The 23393-nt window shown below is 42.6% G+C and overlaps 6 protein-coding genes across 6 annotated transcripts; all 6 read left to right on the forward strand.

Annotated features, from left to right (window-relative positions):
- The first annotated feature begins 272 nt into the window (after window positions 1–272).
- On the forward strand, window positions 273–3783 carry LOC108573462 (vitamin K-dependent gamma-carboxylase). Its single transcript, XM_017935917.1, has 9 exons — window positions 273–504; window positions 614–935; window positions 1357–1539; window positions 1633–1796; window positions 1874–2298; window positions 2373–2573; window positions 2721–2959; window positions 3108–3422; window positions 3624–3783. Exons 1-9 carry the CDS (start codon window positions 273–275, stop codon window positions 3781–3783), a joined length of 2241 nt encoding a protein of 746 aa, XP_017791406.1.
- A 2206-nt stretch (window positions 3784–5989) lies between these two features.
- Window positions 5990–10287, forward strand: LOC108573447 (organic cation transporter protein). Its single transcript, XM_017935899.1, has 8 exons — window positions 5990–6316; window positions 6436–6600; window positions 6678–6917; window positions 7488–7746; window positions 8156–8324; window positions 8572–8894; window positions 8973–9256; window positions 9829–10287. The coding sequence occupies exons 2-8, from the start codon at window positions 6442–6444 to the stop codon at window positions 10087–10089; spliced, it is 1695 nt and encodes a 564-aa protein (XP_017791388.1). The 5' UTR covers window positions 5990–6316; window positions 6436–6441; the 3' UTR covers window positions 10090–10287.
- Window positions 10288–11339: 1052 nt separating this feature from the next.
- Window positions 11340–12161, forward strand: LOC108573476 (pheromone-binding protein Gp-9-like). Its single transcript, XM_017935933.1, has 5 exons — window positions 11340–11407; window positions 11487–11586; window positions 11649–11764; window positions 11828–11945; window positions 12017–12161. Exons 1-5 carry the CDS (start codon window positions 11366–11368, stop codon window positions 12094–12096), a joined length of 456 nt encoding a protein of 151 aa, XP_017791422.1. The 5' UTR covers window positions 11340–11365; the 3' UTR covers window positions 12097–12161.
- A 491-nt stretch (window positions 12162–12652) lies between these two features.
- Window positions 12653–15036, forward strand: LOC108573418 (leucine-rich repeat transmembrane protein FLRT1-like). The gene is made up of 2 exons (XM_017935859.1): window positions 12653–12820; window positions 13243–15036. Exons 1-2 carry the CDS (start codon window positions 12653–12655, stop codon window positions 15034–15036), a joined length of 1962 nt encoding a protein of 653 aa, XP_017791348.1.
- Window positions 15037–16716: 1680 nt separating this feature from the next.
- On the forward strand, window positions 16717–18968 carry LOC108573427 (troponin C-like). The gene is made up of 5 exons (XM_017935872.1): window positions 16717–16872; window positions 17067–17100; window positions 17176–17319; window positions 17396–17650; window positions 18373–18968. Exons 1-5 carry the CDS (start codon window positions 16870–16872, stop codon window positions 18396–18398), a joined length of 462 nt encoding a protein of 153 aa, XP_017791361.1. The 5' UTR covers window positions 16717–16869; the 3' UTR covers window positions 18399–18968.
- Window positions 18969–20628: 1660 nt separating this feature from the next.
- Window positions 20629–23039, forward strand: LOC108573423 (troponin C-like). The gene is made up of 5 exons (XM_017935867.1): window positions 20629–20789; window positions 21079–21106; window positions 21180–21323; window positions 21713–21964; window positions 22380–23039. The coding sequence occupies exons 1-5, from the start codon at window positions 20787–20789 to the stop codon at window positions 22412–22414; spliced, it is 462 nt and encodes a 153-aa protein (XP_017791356.1). The 5' UTR covers window positions 20629–20786; the 3' UTR covers window positions 22415–23039.
- The last annotated feature ends 354 nt before the right edge of the window (window positions 23040–23393 follow it).

Consider the following 23393-nt stretch of genomic DNA (forward strand, 5'->3'; position numbering starts at 1 on the left):
GGGAATGATTTTGATACTTAAAACACGGCACCCTAGATTTTACTGATATTTTTATTACTTTTAGTCCAATGGTGCACCGATTACATGAGAATTCAACGATTCTAGTTCTAGATCTCATATCGATCAATTTTCTCGAATAAAAATTCAGTTTCAGTGTCTCACGTTGACCAATTACGGCATCGATTAACAGAACGATAATTTTGCTCCTCGAAATAAGGTGCACCAGAATACACAGATACTCTTATTATCCCCAGTTCAATGGTTCACCGATTATGCGGAGGAAAAGTAATCAGCTAGTCAGCTCCCAAGCCTGCACCTCAGAAATCAGAAACGAGTGTGAAAAACACGATAAGCAGAACTTTCCACTAAAATACTCCATCAGGGATAAATTCGAAAAATTGTGCGGATTTAGCCCAAGTGATCTCTCGTCCTTTCACAAATTTACCGCACTTTTGTACAGACCAGCTGATTCAGCTAGTTTAGGAGTTGCCCGAGCACTTTTTGGTAAGCACACGAAAGTTATACAATTATTACAACAAATACAGAAGAAATGAAATTTATCCTAGCTTCGAAGAAATTTAATTATAGCGTAACTTCAGAAAATTCTATCTAGGATTATGCATGGTTTTGGACGTCGTGGAGGAACGAGAATTAGCAGACGTCGATATAAAATGGGGAGATCCGAGGGACTGCCATTTTCCACTTATCCACGGAATGAAACCTCCCTCGTTACCATGGATGATACTGATTTACACGATAATGTGGATCGGAGCTTTCGGAATTATGCTCGGCTTCCGGTTCAAACTAGCCTGCGCCTGTTTCGTTATCCCTTATTGGTACATCTTCCTGCTGGATAAGAGCTACTGGAACAATCACACGTATCTCTACGGGATCGTTGCCGTTCTCTTCTGGGGTACGGAGGCTAACAAGTACTTGTGAGTTTGAAAGGAAATCTGAATGGGGAAACTGGCTCCTGATCGGAGACGTGAGTCGGGATCATTGTAAATATTAACTAAAACGACTCGATAACTTCGAATCAAATATTTTTGAGACAGATCCTGTGGAAAATTTCAACTTAATTCTTAACTTTTGAAAAGATATTTCACCCTAATTTAAAAATTTCTGAAATTTCGCCATTTCTGACCGTTTGAAGTTCCGTTATTTCCAAATTTTTTGGCGGGAGAAGAGGTTCATTATGACATTTCCGAAATTTCGCCATTTCTACCGTTTGAAATTTTGTTCATTCCTAAATTTCTTGCGAAGAAGAGGTTTACTATGAAATTTCTGTAACTTGCGAATTTTGCGATTTAAAATTAGCGGCAAAAGGCTGGAAATTAACGAACAATAATTTTGCAGAGCATTGGATGCGAGAAGATGGAAAGGAACGAAGAGCACGGTGCCGCTGTGGAATTACTTCATTCTGAAGTTCCAATTTTTCGCTCTGTACTTCTTGGCCGGACTGAAGAAATCCGGCACGGAATGGCTGTCAGGCTACGCCATGACAAATCTCTCGACGCACTGGGTGTTCAGCCCGTTCAAGTGAGTGTAACTCGAAACAAAAGAGAAACACACGTTTCACCGTTATCACAAGTATAGAATTTGTATAGTCGATAAAACGTTGTGCAATTCTAGATTATTCTTGACCACCGAGCAGACTGATTTTTTCATAGTTCATTGGTTTGGTTTTATCTTTGACCTTACGGTCGGATTTTGGATGCTGTTCGATAAAACCCGTATCCCTGCAATGATTTTCTGCACAGCCTTTCACTTAATGAACTCTCGATTATTCAGTATCGGTGAGAATTGATAGTCGCGATGGTTTCAATTGGAAACGAATCGCAACAAGATTACTAACGTCAATATTCCTTCTCAGGAATGTTTCCGTACGTGTGCCTCGCGACAATGCCACTTTTCTGCAGTCCAGACTGGCCTCGAAGGTTCGGCTCCCTTCGGAAACGCAATTTGATCCCTTCGTTCCTCGCGACAAATCGAAACACCAGGAAATCCACGAAAATTTCCAACAGCCAACCAGAAGAAACACGCGAGAAACGTATTTCCAACGACGAAACTTCGAACAGTAAAAGTAACGAACACTCCAGCAACGAAGTAGACAGAGAAACACGCGAGAACGAAGAGAATCTGATAAAAGCAAGGAGGTCTGCGATTAATTGCAAAAGTATTAAGGACGCCAGCTGCAAATCGATTAAAGTAACGAAGAAACAGAAGTTCGTAGTCTCTCTACTATTATTTCATGTATTTCTACAGTTCTTCTTACCATATTCACATTTCATTACAATGGTACAGCTTTCTAATCCCACAAATCCTTTCTACCAATTACTCTTTGAGCTCATTCACTTTTTCTCCAATTTCAGGGTTACAACAACTGGGTGCCAGGAATGTACGGTTACTCCTGGGACATGATGGTCCACGTTTGGGACACTATACTCGTCGTAATTAAAGTCCACGACAACCTGAGCAACCAGGATCGATACTTGGATCCAAACGCATGGGTGCAGTCGGATCGATGGGAGAAACACGGAGATATGGCCAGGCAATACGCTTTCTGTCTGAGAGTGTGTATTATCTCAGCCAATAAACTCCTATTATCGAACGACATAATTCTGAAAGAATGTTTATGCGCGAATTCTCCATCAGTTCCGACAAAATTCAGATCTCGAGAGATCTCACAATCCTTATCACGGCGAATCTTATTTTCGTAGGACAATCTGATCGAGCAAGAGAGTCAGCTGTTCGATAAGAATCGCCAGCGAGATAGAAAGTCCAAGTGGACGCGACTGTCGTCGAACTTGAGCATCTACATCGACGTCTGGTGCTCGCTGAATGGAAGATTCCAGCAGAGAATGTTTGATCCGAGTGTTGACTTGCTAACTGCAGATTGGCACCCACTTAAGCCGATCTCGTACTTAATGCCTCTTCTCTCGCAGTATAATTCGTACAGGTAGATGTAAACACAATTCGCTCGCTCGGGTATCTCTGGATCAGTCGGAGAACAAACATAATTACCAACCGTGGAATTAATTTACATTTCGTACCCTGTAAAATCGACCGAGCAATTTGTTACTTTTTACTTCGTTCTTTAAATTCAGATACAAATTGGAGGAAATTCAGCAGCACGTTTACACATGGTCCAACGACACAGACGTTCTCTTCGTAGCTGACTTTCCAGGAATGCATCTGGACAATTACATCACGAAGAATTTAACGAACGTGACGTTGACGGTACTGGAAGGCGAGGTGACGTACAGCGACGAGAAAGAAGAGAACGGTATCGTCGTCTCGAAAGGAGCCTCGATCCCCATAGAAACCGGCCAATTTCACAAAGTGAAAACAACCAGCGGTTATCCAGCCTGCTACATGTACACCTACACCAATCGGAACAAGGAACAATCGGACGTGGACGGGTAACGTGCTAATTTCGTTAATCTTTCTGCAAACACGTAGACACCGTTGCGATCTACCACTTCGCGCTCCAATATTTCACGTTCAATATTTACTCTTACTCGGAGGAATCCAAGGTATCTTTCCAAGTAGCCGGTCGAAGGATATTCTAGCGCGTATTAAGCAAGAAACGTGTAATTTCGCTGTTATCTGTTACATTGCAGAATAATGGAGCAGGAAGAATCGAGGGAGGATCTGTCGATCTCGAGGGAAATTAATTACAAGATCGACGCTTGGACGAGATCGCTGAATCACATAGCGAACGCGTTTTTCTATCTGGTCTACGACGTTCCGATGATTCGAAGAGTACAAACGAACAAATAATACTACTTTTGCTAAATATTAAACTGACCTCGCGTTCGTTAGCTTCTGCTTTTGTTGTTTTTTTTTTAGAAATAGACCAAGGCTGCGGAGAATTTATTTTCCTACCTGATATGGTGTAATCGTGATAACACGTGATCGACTTGGTAAATATTTCTTTTCATTTCTAAGCGAAGAAATGCTCTTTCGTGTCAGTTCTGAAGAGTGACGTCTGTTCGTACAGAATTACTGGTTAGGAACGGATGGAAGTGGGAAACGCGACGTGCAACAAGTACGAAATGTAAGAATGCAGAAAAAGGAGCGTTGTTGTTCAAACATATTTCCCTGCTTTCCATCTGAAAATGTCGAAGAAGATAACGGTGTAAAATCGCGTGCCGGCGACGCCCAGGAGTTTATTATTAAGTTGCCGAGAAAAAGAGGAACGTACTGTAAGCAAGTCAGAGGCGTCGTAATCGTAACTATGTCAACTCGTCTACACGTCGATAGGCGCGGGCTAATAATACTCGCTCGAATCGTTCCTTTCCTGATCGCGGTTCGCGAAACAAAGTTAAACGAGAAAAAAAGAAGAAGCGGCTTTCGCGGAGCGAAATTAATCTCAAGGACGTCGAACTTGCGAGCGTTGTAAAAATATGCAAGCGATTATGCACGTGTGAAACACAGCGGATAAATGATGAAGATAAATGGTCAGTAGCCTTCTTCGATTAATCGTTTTGTACACAAGTCACTGTAAAAATCGCTCGAAACGCGACGAAAACGAAGGAGAAAGAAATTACGGAATTCATCGTCCTCTCGTGTTTATCAATAAAAAAAATTCCTCGGTGTAATTATAATTTTCAACTGAAACATTCCACTTTCAACGAAGAGACCGACGTTCCATAGTGACAAATTCGCTTGCTTCGAGTTCAACCTGTTCGCAGAATTTTCCACGTCGCGACCGAGGAGTGTACCTGTCGAAAAGAGAAACAAACAGGGAAATCATCCTACTCTTGTATCGATTAATAAAAAACTCCTCGATGTAATTACAATTTCGAAGAAGAAATTCGACTTTGAAAGGGGAAACCGATGTTCCAGAGCGAAAAGAATTTATAAAAGTTTACTGTTTCACGTCGCAATCGAGGAGTGTACCTGTCAAAAACAGACAAAAATAAGGAAGTCGTTATATGTCATTTGTGTATATCATTAAAAAGGACTCCGTGTAATTACAATTTCGAACGAGAAACTCAACTTTAAAGGGGAAAATTGATGTTCGAGAGTGAAAATGATCAACGAAAAATTTCCTTTATTTTTCCACTTTCACCTCGTCGAGATTTTGACACTCGAGACGTTTCACAGGTGTCTCATAAACGGATCCTCGACGCGGTAAACACCGTTTGCATGGTTAATCGCGATTCGTCCAGGCGTGTTTACGCGAAATACACGTAATTAATCGCTCTCTTTTCACGTCGCGACGTAACGCGTTGACACGGTACGCCTACGTTAATCGCGTGAATTTTGATAGCGGTATCTGTCGTAATAAGCTTTTTCGCCTGGTAAGTTGTAAGTAAATGCATCCGGTGGATCTGATAATCTCTGCCAGTGACGTACCTATGTACAAAGTTGCCTCGTTACTATCGTAACGAACCTTCGAGAAGCCGTCGTCTTCGTTGCACAATAGAAAACGTTATCAGCCATTTGTACACACCTTTCGTAACGCTGTTTTTCTCCGTAGAAGATAAATAACGCGTATAAGCAACAATTCATTTTCCTTGGTAAACGTCGACGATAACTCCTCTAACGTGCCATAAACGAGTTTTCTGTTTAACCTGCGCTAGTGCAGAAACCTGTTCGTTTCACGTGAAACTTCTGCATAAATACCGCTATTCAAGCATGCGCAAGATACATTGAATAATAATTACAAGGATAAGATTGCAGATTGAGTTGTTACGAGGAAGATGAATTAAAGATTGCCGGAAAATGTGTTTCTACTGTTTTCGTAGAACAATAGGCGAAGAATTGGGCGACATATTGAAAGAAGCACAGGCTTAACAAGCGTAACAGTGCGTCGTTTAGAGAAACGGGGACACAAGTGAATCAGCTGAGATTATCATTATCGTACGATGGCCATCAGAATCCACGCGAGTTGCGTCGCTACTGCCATACCTGATCGGAGAACTTGCTTATCTAGATAGGAGCCGGAGGAAACGGCTGTCGATCGTCAGTCGCTCGCACACGATCGCGCGGAGGTTTTCGTTCGGAGAAACGGTGAACAATGTAGTAGAATTGCACCGACTTTTCATCCATTTTCTTCGAACCGTGTTTCCGATTGATTTTCCAGCGTTACCATCGAATTACTCTACAAAGTGTTGCGACGAGTCTGTCCAAGTGCAAATATGTTGTTTTTAATTGCAACGTGTGGAGATATCCTTGAGAGAAAGTTTGTGAACAGTTTGTTGGAGAAAATATGACTGACTGTTAATTCATAGTAGGATAAAAGGACGAGCGATTGTTGACTCGGTTTTCTGGCGTTTCGTCGACTTTCGAACGAGTGTAACAATCGGTTAGTAATTTGTTTTTCAGGAATTTTTCAAATATTTATAAATATTGTACAGATCGATTAAAGAGAAAATTGAATTGCTCGTAACAGACGAATTATTTGCCTGTGTCTGATTTTCACAGAGAAACATGATCAGCGATACAAGGACGAAAGTCACGGATCCTCTTTTAGAGGCGCTCGATAAACTCGGTTGCGGCTCCAATTTTCTATGGATTATATTCATTTTTACGCTAACACCGACGATATTCAACGGAATGCACTCCATGTCCTATATCTTTATCGCCGAAGTAAGGTTGAACTTATCGTGTTACGTAGAAATATTCGTTTAATTTCTTTTAATTAAATTGCTGATTGTGCGTGACAGGTGCCTACGCATTGGTGTTCGATAGAAAGTTTGACAGCAGCTAATTGGACAGACGAACAGATAAGGAACATTTCTTCGTCTAGTCCTTGCACGATGTACAACTACGACTATGAAAATTTCGCGCACATTGGGTTCGAGGAAGCGTTGGAATATAAAATAGCGCACCCTTTACCGGAATCGATCGATTGCCAAGTGAGAAGTTTCGCGAACGACATCGGTGGAACTTCCTACGTTCAGGACGTGAGTTTCACTGATCGGATCACAAGGTTACCTGACGTTACTCGACACGCAGCTTTTCTCGAACTACCCCCGTTTCTGTTCGAAAAGTCACCTTTATCCTGCAGGACACTCCAAGCGACATCTGTCGTACCTAACTCGCGGCCAATTTCTGATTTAGGCTAGTCTGTGCCAACTGACTTATACGATATGAACACTTTTTTTTTAATTTTGTGCTGTTTTTATTTTTAATTTGGTGTTCGTCATTTTTTGAAATTTGGTCCTTCGAAGGTAATTTTATTGTAGGATTCCATTCTGAAAGTATTAAATTTGGATAAAATTAAGAATTCTACTTTAATTCTATATTCGTGTTTTTCTAAAATTCAATTTTCTTTTTAAGTAATTTTAAAGCGTTTTGTGAAATTTGGATGAAATTAAGAATTCTTCCCTTAATTCTATATTCCTACTTTTCTAAAATTCAATTTCTCCAAGGTGATTTTGTTCTAAAATATTTCTATATGTGAAGAAAAGTGTGTTTCGTCAAATTTGGATGAAACGAAGGATTCTATTGTAAATGTTTGAAAATAATTTCAGTGGGACCTGGTCTGCGATAAAAGCGCGGCTCGTTCGAGCACCCACATGGCACTGTCTCTCGGGAAATTATTAGGCAGCGCTTTCTTCGGGATTTTCGCGGACAAGTACGGCCGAAAAATGAGTTACATTATCGGTATAATATTGTTGATCACCTCTGGTCCAGCCGGTGCAATTGTTCCTTGGTACTGGGCATTTATGCTCTCGAGGATAATTAACGGCGTCAGCCATGCCGCCATACAGTATTCGTCGTTCACAACACGTAAGTTGTACTCTTAATTAATAATAATTCAGTGTCAACAAGATACATCAGCCTTCTAAGAATATGCAAAATCTCCACTTTCAGTTTCTTCTAACACTCCATTAATTCCGGTGTCACATTATGAGCTGCTCGTTTAAAGAAATTACATACATCAAATATAAATATAAATATTGAAATATTAATAAAAATTTTTGTCATTTAAGCCTAATTTTGAACAAAATTTATTTTAAATATTGACAGATAAGGATCACTCAAGTGTTTTGGCGCCAAAATTTTAAAAAATCCAAAAACTGGAGTTAGCTATTATACTTTGACCCATGAATGGCTCACGTAAAATATGAAATTTTAAGACACTTCACCATCGTTGATTTAACAAATTGCTAATTTTGACAAATCTCCACTGTTACAGTTACAGAGGTAGCAGGTGAGAAGCACAGACAGTGGATGGGAATCGCTTACAACACCGGCTACGCCACAGGAATAGTGATCGTCCCAGGCATAGCTTACTTCTTTCACGAGTGGAGACATATTCAATTAGCGATATCTCTACCCGCTCTGCTTCTGCTAATACACCTGTGGTAGGTTGCATAATCCAAAGATTCTCTCGAGCAACGATCAAGCCCTGGTATCGAGAAATACCCTTATCTCGGATACCAAGCCTTCGTACTCGAATTAACGTATTAAGCGTTTAATTGGACGATTAAATCGAGAACGATGTGTTGTTACGTTTCTCAGTCTCGAAGCTGTAAATCTTTCTCGACGATCGTCGTTCAAATCGCGAAATTCCGTAGCGATCAGTTAACGAGATATTTCCGATTCGACCAGGTTCATGCCAGAATCTCCGCGATGGCTGATAGCGCATAATCGTCGCGAAGAAGCCAAGGATTTGATCGATAAGGCGTGCAAGAGAAGCTCCACTGTCACCGTGACGACGTCGCTGACGTTAGCTATTCAAAGACACGAATTAAAGGACTCGGACGATCTGATACTCACCCCGAAAACGTCAGATTCGACTAACTCCGACAAAGATCGATTGCACAAAAATATCAAAGGGTTTCGAGTGTTGATCAGCAACAGCGAGTTAAGAAAGAGAATTCTTATCACGAATTACGCTTGGATGACTGCCTCTCTCACCTATTACGCGTTAGGTAACCGAACGACCCTGATTTTTCCGTGAGAATGTTTGCAAAATTTTTTTCATATTTTTTTTGTGTTTTTTTTTTCAGCGTTAAACGTGAACAATTTCTCAGCCAACCGGTATATTTACGTTCTGGTGATGGGTCTGACCGAGATACCGGCATACTTGATACCAACGCCAATTCTAATGGTGATGGGACGTCGACCAGGAAGTTCTGCTCTGTACATCATCGCTGCGTTCTGTCTGCTGTGTATTTTAGTCATACCAACGACGGAAAGTGACGCGATCATGGTTGTCTCGTTGATAGGAAGATTCAGCGCGTCGGCTGCTTATGGCATCGCTATTTTGTACAGCTCCGAACTTTTCCCCACGGTATCAATTTTTATAATTATTTCGCGTGTCACTAGACAAGTCTCTCTTTCGCCATTTAATCCTCCTTTCAAGCTTCGTTAACTCGCGAACCATTAAATCGTGTAGAATGATACGAAATATGGAATTTTTCCTTTTCAAAAATTACCCTAAAATTCTCCAACGATAATTTACCAAAATCATACGAACTTCAAAACAAACAATTAAAAAATTTTCAACACTTAACACGGTCGCTGCCACCGACGCACCATATGCGTCCCAAAACGCATTGCCCAGGGTGCTATCGATTTTCCGGTGGCAGCGATGGTGGTTTACCCAAGATCACACGAACTTCAAAACAAACAATTAAAAAATTTTCAACACTTAACACGGTCGCTGCCACCGACGCACCATATGCGTCCCAAAACGCATTGCCCAGGGTGTTATCGATTTTCTGGTGGCAGCGATGGTGTTAAGTAATCGTTTAAAGGATCAATTTGCGAACGATTAGAAATCCTATATTTCATGTTATACGATTTAATGCTGTTCCTCTACATTTTCAACGTCTGTCAACATTGAAATTCCTTGGGAAACAGGTGTGCAGGAACTCCGCGGTTGGAACGAATTCCGCGATGTCCCATGTCGGAAGCGTGGCTGCGCCTTACGTCGCTGACTTATTAGGAGCTGTTGTGTGGTGGGGACCGACCACACTGTGCGGCTGCTTGGCGCTAATAGCTGGTCTGCTGTGCCTGGTGTTGCCGGAAACACGCGGCAGGCCATTGGCGAACACCGTGAACGAGGAAATCACGGAAGAACGGGACAACGTGTCGTTGTACAACTGTTGCAAGTGTCGATGACGAGATAATCTCGTTTCCCAACAATGTGTTCTCACGTACACCCTATTCTAACTACCTTTTACACTGCTTTTTATACAAGTATTCGACGATACAGATGCACGTCTGATAAGTACTCCTTTTTTCTTTTGTGTATTCACGATGATATAAGGGGATACACCGCGTTGAGGTGTCTGAAAATGGGTAAAGTTTGGGAATTTTTTTTGTAGGTAACTAATGAACGAAACGTTTCAATTTTTTCTGGAGATACAAACGTTACTTCCAGCTTCTTCGTTCAATTTTTAGAAAGGAAAAATATTACAAAATGGAGGAGTTATTGTGAAATTTCTGCTGTTAGAATATCAGAACGTCTGAAATAAAAAATTCTTCCTAATTTATGAATAAACATGTGTTATCTAGAATGTGGAGTAAGATTTTCTCGACATCTCAATTATTCAATTCTTTAGAAATGTTTGAAATTGATTTTTTCGGGGAAAAAAATGTTTCTTTCTATTCAAACTGCCACCATTCTTATAATAATTACAATTCCTTTTAAATCTGACGTTACATTCTCGATGATACATTTTTATTTATAAATCCACAAGAAGTTTTTATTTCAGACGTACCATCGATGGTCTAGCAAAAGATTTTCCGCGATTACCAAATAATTCCTCAATTTAGTAAAACGTTAACTTTCCAAAAATTCGAGGAAGAAGCTAAAATTTACACCTGTATCCTCTGAAAATACTAAAAATTCTTCGCTCGGTACTTACCCACGAAAAAAATTCCCAAAGTTTCCCTCATTCCAGCCCGATTCGATCGTGCAGCCGTTCGATAGAAGTATTGTTAGCTTCAAAAATCGTAAAAGCAATAAATTCCCACTGATCTATACGTACAAACACGTACCACTGCGTTCTTTCATTTCCCTTTTCTCTCCGCTCGTTAAGATTTTCATTTGATCTATGGCCATCTCTACGTTCAACCGGATTGATGGAGTTATTTATTCACTGTGAATAATTCTCTCGACGCTTATTACCGGTTGCGCAACCGCCATTGTAATTATCCCGTCGCATGCTCGCACGCAACAGAAGAAACATCAGCAACGTAGAATTTCCTAATCTAACCGTAATTATCTCCTCCGATACGGATCTAACACCGGTCCCTGTCAATTTTCCTCTGTTCCAACGCTTTGTCAAATTGTGCCCGCGAAGCGGACAAAAGAGAAGGTATAAAGGTAACACGGCGAAACGCGCAATATGTTAGTCCAACTTTGCTCGCAGGTTTCGTCTCGATTCGTAGAATGAAGAATTCGCCGTTTCTCGTTTCGCTTATCCTCTGTTACGTAAGAACAAATAAATCTCGCATATAAATAAACTCGAACTCTGTCGTTACGAAATGTTATGGCATCGACAATATTTCAGGGACTTCTCAGCGAAAATTTCCTCGAATTGCCAGCGAAATTCGCAGGTTTCCCGCTCGAGAGCCTCCCAGAATGCATCGATCGCGCCAACATGACAAGCGGTATGTAAAAATAGCGCAACAATTGTCAAACTGTATCGAGTAAATTTAAGAAAAAATTCCAGCTGAACTGAGAAAATTGCACGACTCGCCGGAGGAGAGAATTAAAATGATAAACGGAGACGGAGACTTCAGAAAATTCGGCTGCTTCGTGGCTTGCGTTTTCCAAAAAATCGGCCTGGTAAGGCAAACACACTCGACCAAATAATCGGCACATTTTTCACGTACCGTTGACATATTTCAGATGACAGGATCCGCTTTGAATTCTCAAACGGTCTCAGAATTCATCGAGAGCAAACACGACGGCAATCTAGACATGGTTTCGTTTGTCTCGAAGATGGTAGAAGTGTGCGCAAGTGACAGTGAGTAAATTTACACGGAAATTACTGCATCGACGTGTGACAAACATCACCGACGATAATTTATCTTTCAGTCGAGGAAACAGACAACGAATGCGACGTCGCTCTAGCTTTCAGAGTGTGCTTGCTGAAAGCTATGCGTACTCGTGACTGAAATCGATTTATTCATGTATCCATGGAAATTGTAATTGTAATTCGTAAATACTGCTCGAACAAATAAACGACACACGATTGAAATAATATTCGACAACCGATGCAACCTCCTTCCTCAAGATCGATCCAGCTGAAACGCGCTTAATAACAACGCACGCGATAAAACTAATCAATGAGAAACATAGATACGATTGCCATGCGTTCCATCGGAATTAGATTATGCTTCCGGATTCGCCAGATGTTCGCAACTGTCGCTCCTCCGCGGTCTGCTAACAAGACGCGCACATGTTCGCCAGGAAATTCCGAATTCTGGACTCCTCGGTTCCGTGGTTCCAGAAATTGAAAAGGTATTCGCGAGATTCATCGCAAACGCGTATTTGAAATTATTCACATTGATAAACGATTATTTAACGTGTCGATAAAAATGCAGTTTTGCATGGCGACAACTTCTGGTGGCTCTTCTGCTAATCGGAATCGTCGTGTTCGTATTTTTCTCACGCTACATGCTCCAGCAAGTGTTGAGCTGCTCTCTGATACTAAATTTAAAGGATAACACAATGGCGGGACGGTCTGAGGCTCATAAAACATCGAACACTTCTGTGGAACACGCGAATCTGTCGCATTTCTGCAAGATCGAACGCTGCAACGCTGTAATCTGCTCGAATATTCTGGAGAAACAGGATCCTGGAGCGATAGCGTCGAGTTACATCGAGAACACCTTCAAGGTATTGAAAATGTGAGAAATAGTGCGTTGATCCTTCGACAGTTTATCCGCGTGAAATGTTTCAATGTTCTCTTGGGAAGAAAGTTAACCCTTGTTGCAAACTTGAAGCAAACAGGGATAGGAAATGTGCGAAGTAACAACGATCTGGTCGGATATTCAAATCTTTTACCGGGAAGATCAAATATTTTCAGTGAGAATGTGCAAAAGAGTAGCCGGTCATTGACACAAGGGTTAAAAAGAGATAACTGTGACGCAGGGTCGTGTATCCCTTGTCTTAAAAAAATGATCCTACCCGACGTAATTATTAAAAAAAAAAGATACGCGTAAAACGTAAATTATTTTTACCGTAATTCGTCATTTCATTAGACTGTCAAAGGGTTAACTGCACTCGTGCCGCGTTAAATTAAGCGACGTTTCACTTAGGTCAGCTGCACTGCCGCGAGATCCGTGAAGCTGTCATTCAACGACTGCGTGTTCCCGGCGAACAAGCTTCGAAGAAATTGGCTGAGCAGCAACGTGTCGATCGAAGAGTTAGCGTTCGAGAAATGCTTCCTTAGCGAGATAGAAGAGGACGCGTTCTCCTCGACAATTTACAAAGAAACGAAGAAGATCGTCATGGTGAAGAATAAATTGAACTCCCTTCGTAGATCCACGTTCGCCAGCTTGGAAACACTGAACGAGCTGGTTATACGAGAGAATATCATCAAAGAGGCTCAACTGAATTTACTGGAAGACGTGGCGAGTACTTTGTCCTCCTTAGAATTCAGTCGAGCGATCGAGGATCGAGAAGTGCTACGAAACATAACAGGCGGAAGCAAGTTGCCGAATCTTCAGATACTATCTATCAGAGGAAACTCGATATCCACGATCGACGACAAACTATTCTCAGGAGTGCCTGCAGTGACGTCTCTCTACTTGGACAGTTCCAAGATCGAGACAGTGTCGGAGCACACTCTAGAACCCATGGCTTCGTCTCTATCGCAAATAATCCTGACCGATAACAGCATCTCTACGTTACCGGCAGGTCTGCTAGATCCTGTGATCAGCAGACAAAATTTCCTTATGATGATACAGAGAAATCCCTGGCACTGTGTCTGCGACCTAAAATGGATGCAGGACCTCCTTCTATCTCGTCCAAACATATTTTCCGAAATTCCAACTTGCGAGACTCCTCGGGAGAACGCTAGGAAGTCGTTCACAGTTGCAGAGTTCTGTCACCGATCTAACAGAACCACCACGGTCTCCTCCACGATCGATACTACCGAGCCGAATTTGACGCAAATTAACCAGACCACGACTCAAACGTCCAACGCTGCAAACATCAACGTAACCTGCAGCGTAGCCTATACAAATATGAGAACATTCGGTTCGAGGAAATTGTCGTCGAAGAATATTCTTCAAGTCCCCTCGCGATTCCCGAGCTTCCGCGTCTCCAAGACGTCTCTAGAGCGAAGCGTGCTCGTGAACCTCCCCGACTTGAACCAAGGAGTCACGCTGCTCTGGTTCGACAACGACGACGTCGAGCGTACGCTCTGCTGTGCAAAAAACGTGAAGCACTCTTATCTGGTGCGGGATATCGATCCGAAGGCGGCGTACACGATCTGTTTGCTCGACGATAACACGCCCGTGTCGCCGTTGAACTGTTTAGCCGTGGTTGCCGACCCTGAGAACTACTCGAAGACCTGGCTGACCAACGGTGACAAAAGTTTGGTCGTCTCTTTGTCGATTTTGTCGTTGGTTCTGCTCTTCCTGTTCGGAGGATTTCTGTCGTTTCTGCTGATAAGAAAGTACCCGTCGCTGCTTCGAGGCAGCAAACGAGTGATGCTCGTGAAACGAAGGAACGTGGACGCGATCGTGCTGCCCAAAGGCGTGGATATCAGCGAGAAGGAGGAGAGGTGTGGAGAGGAGGCCTCGTTTAGCAACAGCAAGCTTCACGAGGACGAATACGTGATGCCTCTGCCTCCCGAGAGAATCTCGCTCGCTCGAAGATCGAGGATGTTCCGTATGAGTTCGCAAAGCGACTGGCATAGTTACGTGTCGGACGTGGAGCCAACGGAGACGCAGTTGGATTCTTGGAGGCTGATGAGATTGAAGAGCGAACTGGAGAAGCAGAAATCGGACGCTCCGCCGTTGCCTCCTCATCCTAGCGACATGATACCGTCTTTATCCGTGACGGTCGAGTCGAAGGACGAACTTTATCATACTACGATTGTTTAAAAATCCTTAGGTTGTACTTGGTAGAGAATTATTAGTTCACCGAGTGCTTGTTCGTTTTTGTAGAAAACAGTTTAACTTGTTTAGCGGTTGGTATTTTGCAACGAGAAAATAAATAATTCTCACCTCATCGGGGCGAGAATCCTGTTAAATCTGGCTGTCAGCCCAACGGGCACGTTGTACGTCCAATGTCAATTTCAACGATCAAGTGTAACCGCGAAAGATTAAGGCTCCCGATGGATAGAGTCGATAATTGGAAATAGAAATGTTGCTTGATGAATGAAAACGTGTCTCGGTTAGATTATTGTTCCTCCCCGGTTGTTATCGGTTGTGGAGAAAATGTTTACAAGGTCCGAACAGGGATCAACGTTTATTATCATTGGCCAGTCCCCACCCTGTCGTTTATTTTTGACGATTAGGTCAGTAGTTCGGCGTAACTGGTCGAAGCTCTGTCCGATTGGCTAAAGGAGGTCAGTAAGCCCCGTGTTTGCTTCTCAGTGGCGGCTGCCAGGTGAGCTTTTTTACCCGGCAGCACGGACTGGCAATCCACTGCAATTCTCTAAAAGGACGCAATGCCAATATCAAACTGCTGTACTGTTGGACCCCGCTCGCAATCAGTATAACCGTTTGCGTGCTCGCCCACAGAGAACGCCGCGTAGTGGAAATGACCGTCTATACGGAGCGGCGTCGTCACTGGCTTTCTACGGACACTGCCAATCGCAGTTCCGGATTTGCGTGAGCTTGACATTGCCAAATGATGTAACCCCGTCGCCGTACACTCCCTTTCCCCCGTTGCGGCAAAACCAGCTTCCCTGTACACTGGGATGAATCACCGTCCAACTCACGTTCCATTGTTTTTACACCTGTTTACCTTCTGCATTGTTCTGTTGATTGACAACTTTGTTTCTCCGGTATACGCATTTTTCTTTTCTAAATTAGAGTGAAAATTGTATCGTTGATTTTTGTAGGAGAAGTGATCGATGGAAATTGTTGGATTTGAAATAGTTTTACTATACTTGAGAAACTCGGCTTTTGAGGGAGAAATGGATCCAGGTAAGAGGGTGAGAGAGGAGCTAATAGGGAAATTGGATTTTTCGTTACTTTCAGGCGTTCGCTGAGTTAATTTCAATGAAATTCTCTAATGGAAAATGGATCCAGGTAAGAAGTTAAGAAACAAGCTACTGAATTTTTCATTGTAAATTTGAGGCGTTCGCTGAATTAATTTTAATGAAATTCTCTAATGGAAAATAGATCCAGATAAGAGGTTAAGGTAACATCTAATAAGAAACTGAATTTTCCATTATAAATTTGAGGGATTCGCCGAATTAATTTACCCAATGGAAAGTGGTAACACCGGAGATATCGAAAAGCGCCGATTGAAACGATTATAAAGAACGTAAATCTGGCTTTCTGAGAATTGGAATGGACAGGTAAGCTCTGCGAGAGGAATATTAATAAGGCGTGTACAGCATTGTTGAAGCACATGTAAACAATTATATAGTGAGAAAAAGCAATTGATTTAGACGCCGACGTAGTTTATCATTCATCCATTGCGTCAACAGACAGCGCGTTTCGCAAAGTGTGTATCGTGAAAGGGTCCCAATTAAGAATCTTTTTATAGTGTCTTCGGGTCGGCAGATGATTGGTGCTTATCTATCGACGCTAATAAGAATGCGTGATTGCGTCCGTGCAGCTCTACTAATTAGTTTACTAAGGCTCAGTGTGACATTTCCATCGGTACAGTAAGTTGTTCAGAAGCGATTGCTCAGACGTAAACTTTCGATCGTTTACTTTTGTGATACCTGTGTTTTGTGATACTTCCGAACCGCCGCAGCTATGGTAATTATCAAAGGGACCGTTAAAATTTTGCGAAATATTGGAAAATGATTTAACTACGTGTATCGGTGACGATTTAACGAACAATTACGATCTTATCTTCTCGACACGCTGTTAGGAAGTTCGAGTGATCCATTTTCAGTTAAATAACGAAAAATCTCAATAAACATGGACAAATTTTTTCTTATTCTTTCTAGGATGATATTCAACTTAGCAAGGACCAAATTGCACGTGAGTTTACCGAACTATTCACATGCTATGAAAATTCATTATTTTCCTTCACTGTGAAAATCAACGAAATTTCAGAGCTTAAAATGGGATTCGACGCGTTCGACGCCGACAAAAAAGGCTCCATCACCACCGACACGATCGGTACCATCCTCGGAATGATGGGTATGAGAATTCCATCCGATCAATTGTTAAGCATAATCGCTGAATACGACCCGTTCAGTGAGTAAACCAACATCCACCCAAAATTCACAAATTTCAATCTGTATACAATTTTTCAACTCCCCGCGTTCCTCAGATTCCGGTGAAATAAACTTCGAAGAGTTCTGCAGCCTGGCCTCCAGATTCATGGAGGAGGACACCGACACCGAGGCGATGCAACAAGAGCTTCGTGAAGCGTTCCGCCTGTACGACAAAGAAGGAAACGGTTATATCACCACCGACGTGTTCAGAGATATTCTTCACGAACTGGACGATGCACTGTCGCCTGAAGAATTAGACATGATCATCGATGAAGTGGACGCTGATGGTTCGGGCACGGTAGATTTCGAGGGTACGTAGAGTATAGATCGTGGGTGTCCAAACGTTTAGCTTACCTAGGCCACATTGAGTAAAGAGAAAACATCTTGAGCCGCTAAACTTATAGCGCAATCAAGTCGTGAAGAATATCGCTAAAAATCGCATAATAATGTTAAAAGTCTACGATCTTGAGAAGGTTCCATTACTAACTGTTTAGGGCCTTACGCTGCCCGCGGGCCCAGATATTGTGTGGAGCTCAGGAGTATCCTCATAAAGCCACGTTCTCTAACGCTATCACAAAAATAAGACACACGTATTGTCATTATTGGCCGAACGCGATAGCATCGATAAATCGAATCATAATATAGCACCGCGTGGCGAAAGATTCAAGCTGTGCGAGTGAAGTACCACTTTTGCCCCTGTGCCGTCTCGATTGCAAACTCCTGAGCTCTACACAGTACAGAGATGCTGTACCACGGGCCGAGATAAGGCCTCGCACTGCCCACGGGCCGAGATAGGACCTCACGTCGCTCGCGGGCAGATGTAGGGCCCCGTGCGGCCCGTGGGGCAAAGCTAGGGCTCCATATTGCCCGCGGGGCGAAGCTACGGCCTCAAGCTGCCCGCGAGCTGCGAGTTGGACACCCCCGAGATAGTGACTCAAATCGATCAATTTAATCATCTCGCGTTACATCCAAGTATCTAGGCGCGTGTATGTATGTACACGAAACATCGAACAAGTCTCGATTCGTGTTGCAGAATTCATGGAGGTCATGACAGGCTAAATTATCACCTTGGCACAAGGCGGTCGTTCCTCGTGTCAGCCGCCACGCAGACGACGATACCGCCTGTCCTACACACGTGGAGGCTGCGATTTACCAAGAGATGTATGCACCGTTTGGCAAAGTATGAAGTTAAAGGTTCGTAGGTGATGTCTGTTAGGTAGACGGCTGCAACGTGGATATAGCTGAGAAAGTATTTCTGCCGTGTCCGTCGTTTTTGGACCCACAATCGGCTAAAATGTATTTCTATCTATGCCGGAATTAAACGGGAGGCTCCACGGGTGCTTCCCTGGTGAAACATGGTTTCGAGAAACTGATTTATATCGATGGATATAAATCGACGTTTCTCAGTGGGTGGAAATGTTTGTTATCGTTCCAGCGTTGCTCGAGAAACAGAGAGAGAAAGGATTAGAAGATCGTGTTGATATCGGTGATTTGAAAACTTCACTCTTTGCCAGCGAGATATACGATCCTGCGTAACTATCATAATATATTCATAAGCTGTTATATTATAATACTGTATTCATTAAGTTTCAAGTTTCGAGCAACTGCGTAAGAGTAAAAGAGCAATAAAAAGACAAAAAAAAATAGCAATATACAACTTGCCTATATTATTCGATCCTTTCAAATCGCTGATGTTCACCTAATGTGCCTCAGTAGGTCCACAGGTGTGTCAAAGAATTTTTAATACAGGTTAAAAAAGTTAGAAAACTAACGAAATAAAAAAATATCATTTTCTTTGTAAATCAGTAAAGAATGCGAAACAAAATATGTTAAAAATCCCAGTTCTGTATCGTTCAATTACTCGATGTCATTGACATTCACCTACGATGGCGTAATACTTCTCTGCACGCAGGATTTATCACTATCCTCGAAAGAAAACAACAAACCAGAAAATAACACGAATCAAGTGTATTATTTGCCTTTCAATTAAATCCAACTTCCCTCCACACCGTTCAATCGTGCGTACATATCAATCCATCTGACGAATTCTCCGCGTTACACAACGCCGAGTCGGAGTTATTATTTTTCATGCAAACACTATCACGATGGAATTACGTTTAATAGCCACGGCTGAACGCATTGCTATAATAACACGTGCGTGCTCTCAAGGTATCGCAAATATAGCTTCAAGATCATTATCACGATCTCCGCGGGAAGCAGGAATTCAGCGTGAGGGAGTTAACAATACGTTGCGCGAAATGGAAACGAGCAATACGCCAGAATCGGCGCTAATGTCCCCCAAGAATCCGATAGTTAGGTGCGCTAAGGGTATTACGATGGTATAATTAGCCACCTAAGAATACGGCGAATGCGTTTATTACGCCGAATTGTCTCGAGATACTTCCGGCTGTGAGCCAACTTCGTCTATTGTCGCGTCCCTCCTCTTTATCCTTTGATTTGTGAATCCTTGCTGATCGAATCGCGGAACCGAGCTTCCACGTAAATTGCCACCAGGTCGGCGGATCCTTGCGAAACGAAAAGGAAAAAATGACAATTCTGTCCCCGGAGGCGAGTTGTTGCGCTCGTGATCGCGCGAACACGATAAATATGACGGGCACCGGTGATGTAACTCCGCCGTCGATACGAATCACAAACGATCGAAATGTACCGTTTACCGTATACGCGAAATCGTAGCGAAATTCGAACGATTCGCCGACAGAAATTGCCGTAATCCGGTGAAAACGATTACTCACAATAATTATATAAAAAAAGAAAAAACAGGAAAGTTTCCCAATGGCGTGTATTTACACTCGGTTACAGCGAGGCTTGAATAATCGCGCGTTGTTAATAATAAATTGTCAGGAAAGTGGCGTGAGTTGCAACAGGGGAAGGAATACTTATGAGTAAAAAGTAGCTCGATCGTGCGGCTCGATAATGAATTTGTTGCATTTCGAAGGATTCAGTTATCGAAGAATCTTTAATTACGAAAGAACAGAACGAGGAAGTGAGGAACGTTTAAATCAATTTCGTCGTTATTCTTGGAATTTTCTTCGCGTTTCATTAAGCGAAGTTAAACAAACTGGCGTGATATACTTGTGCGAAATTCGGCGAGCGTCTTCCGGCTTGGAAACGTGTCGTCTAGATGAACACAATGAAACGGAGGAGAGACAGAAGTGGAGGAAATCGAGTACGTTTCCCTCGAAATTTCGCACAATTGAAGCCCCTCTTCCGCGGAAGCAAAGAGTGGGGCGTGTCCTCGAATGAATTTGAAAACCGCTAGAGTTTCTACGTAGATATTACCCGGTCAATCACGTGCCAGCAGATCATCCTAATGTCCACATAAAACAGAAGTCCACAGCCAGAATCTGGTGCATACCCGGATAAACCGTCGACGCTGTAGGGTGTTAATACCAGACTCTTAACCGTACATCTTATTGTCACTTCAACATGGTGGGTTGCTATAAATAGTGGTTCGACGTAAACACCAGCAATTCCCTTCGATTTTTACACCGCGAGCATTTTCTGGCGAACGTCCAAATCCATAAAAATTTCCCGAAACGTGTAACAGAAAATTTCACATTTTTGGCTATTCCGATGATCAAGTGCTGACGAATTTTTTTATTATTGTGTTAATTTATTGAGTTACTATGTTGGGGCATTTAAGGATTCTTATTGGGTGTCGATTGAAGACGAATGTGATACTTTATGCAACAGATTGTAAGAAATTTTCTAATTTCAGGATGATCTAACCAAGGATCAAGTTGCTCGTGAGTAAATATTTACGAATTTTTTCTCGGTGTATAAAAATATTCTGTTCACACGTTGCGAATTTTTGTGCAGTTTTGAAAAAGGCCTTCGACGCCTTCGACCACGACAAAAAGGGTAGCATCGGAACTGACATGGTGGGGACGATTTTAACAATGTTGGGTTACGAGCTCAGCGAAAAGACACTGAAGGAAATCATCACGGAAGTTGACGAAGATGGTGAGAAAACGGAACCCCTTCCTAAATTTTCCAGACACAACACACTCAACCCTTTACACTCTTAGTATTCTCTTTTGCAAACTTCTGAAAGTGAAATTTAAAGAAACCAAATTCACTTCGTTTTAAATGTCACCATAGTGGAGTGCACTGGAGAGCAAAGGGTTAAACGAAAACAATTGAGAAACAGTGAAAATATCGAATTTCCAATAAAATACCAAAGCATTTGCAACGAAAACAAGAAACGACAAGTCTCCGTAAATTCATGAATGTCGCTCTATTTCAAACGTCACGTCGGTGAAGTGGCCCAGAGATCAGAGCTACCCACAGAATCGATCAAATATCGAACTTCAATTGAAACAGTCCGTCTAAATCACCCCGAATTATTTCAGGCTCGGGACAATTGGAGTTTGAGGAGTTCTGCACCCTGGCTGCCCGATTCTTGGTGGAGGAGGATTCGGAGGCGATGCAACAAGAGCTACGCGAGGCGTTCCGGCTGTATGACAAAGAAGGCAACGGCTACATAACAACTGCGGTGTTCCGCGACATCCTTCACGAGCTCGACGACAAACTGACGCCGCAGGAACTGGACATGATGATCGAGGAGATCGACGCGGACGGCTCGGGAACTCTGGACTTCGACGGTACGTGGCTAACACACCCCGGCTAGAGTGTTTTCCTAACACGTCAATCAATCCTAATTACCGACGCGAGTGTGCCGGGCCACGCCAACAACAACTAACGCGGGAAGCCGTGTGTTGCATATTGAAAATTACAGGGAACACTTGGAGCACGGCTTGCCAAGAATCCATCAGTCCTGGTTAATTAATTAACAGCTTGCCGTGCACCGTGAGGTTCAGTTGAAGTGTTTTCACTCGAGGCGAACAAACGATACTGCTCCAACTTTTTCTGTTTAACGAAATATCGCGCGTGTGTGTGCTTGCATTTTATACACTTGGGTGTATGATTATTCAATAATCGACGTTGTGTCGCGCTAGACTTGCAGCGTAGCCTCGTTGACGTGTGAATTTTCAATGACGTCGAATTCCTCCGTTTCAGAGTTTATGGAAGTCATGACTGGCGGTGACGAATAGATTGTACGGTGGGCTAATTAAGAAGGACAGCGGCTACGATCAAGCGCCGCAACGATTGACACGAATGCTGTTTCGTACCTGATACCACCCGAAGGGCAAAGATTTCGATTGGTCGACGTGTGATTAACTCGTGTGCTTGATTACTCGGACCATTTCCGGGGTTCGTTGAACCACGTTTTTCTCAACAGTCGTCATCCATACGGCAACGCTTCCTCGTAAACAAAGAAAATTAAAAAAAAAACACTGTGCTAAGGGAAGATGCGTAAATGAGGTACAATAAAGATTCCAAAACAGACAAAAGACTTTTCTTGATTGCGGAGAGATCGAAGTGAAAAGCGACGCGTTCTAACCCTATGTAATATATCTCTAGAAGCGGAAATCGATGAGATTCCGTGCAATCTGCCATTCCGCCGCGGTCTTGTTTGTCGTATCGATCCGACGCCTAGACGACTGCAATCGCGCTTACGCTCGTGGCGCGCGGTGAAAGGAGCACAGGCGGTAATAAAAACCAGAGAAATCCACTGATTATCAGAGAGATGTATAATTACCGTGAATAATTACGGGAAGAAAGTAATCGTTCAATCTCGTCCGATACTTTTTCTCTCTCTATCTATCTATCCTCCGTGCATACGTTATCGGTGGTTGAACCGTTGAATGAGAAAACGTGTATCAATGCAAATAAAACGATCTTTTTTTCTACACAATAAATCATACCTTTTTTCATTTTACATAATTTCTCACGATTTTTACTATCCTCTGTTTCTTCTTTTCACCGAACGAACCGAAGTTACTTCCTCGTTCGAGAAACATTGCCGGCGTCGAGGAACGTGGCTGATAATTATAAACTGAACGGTGAACGACAATTAAGAAAACACACGGCGTTCGCGAGCCTAGATTAACGAACAACCGACATTCTTGGCAGCCGTTCCATTTAAGATCGTGTCTACAAGTGCAAGCTTAATTTTCCTCTCGCTTTCAC

Source organism: Habropoda laboriosa, unplaced genomic scaffold (assembly GCF_001263275.1).
Source record: "Habropoda laboriosa isolate 0110345459 unplaced genomic scaffold, ASM126327v1 scaffold92, whole genome shotgun sequence".
NCBI lineage: Eukaryota > Metazoa > Arthropoda > Insecta > Hymenoptera > Apidae > Habropoda > Habropoda laboriosa.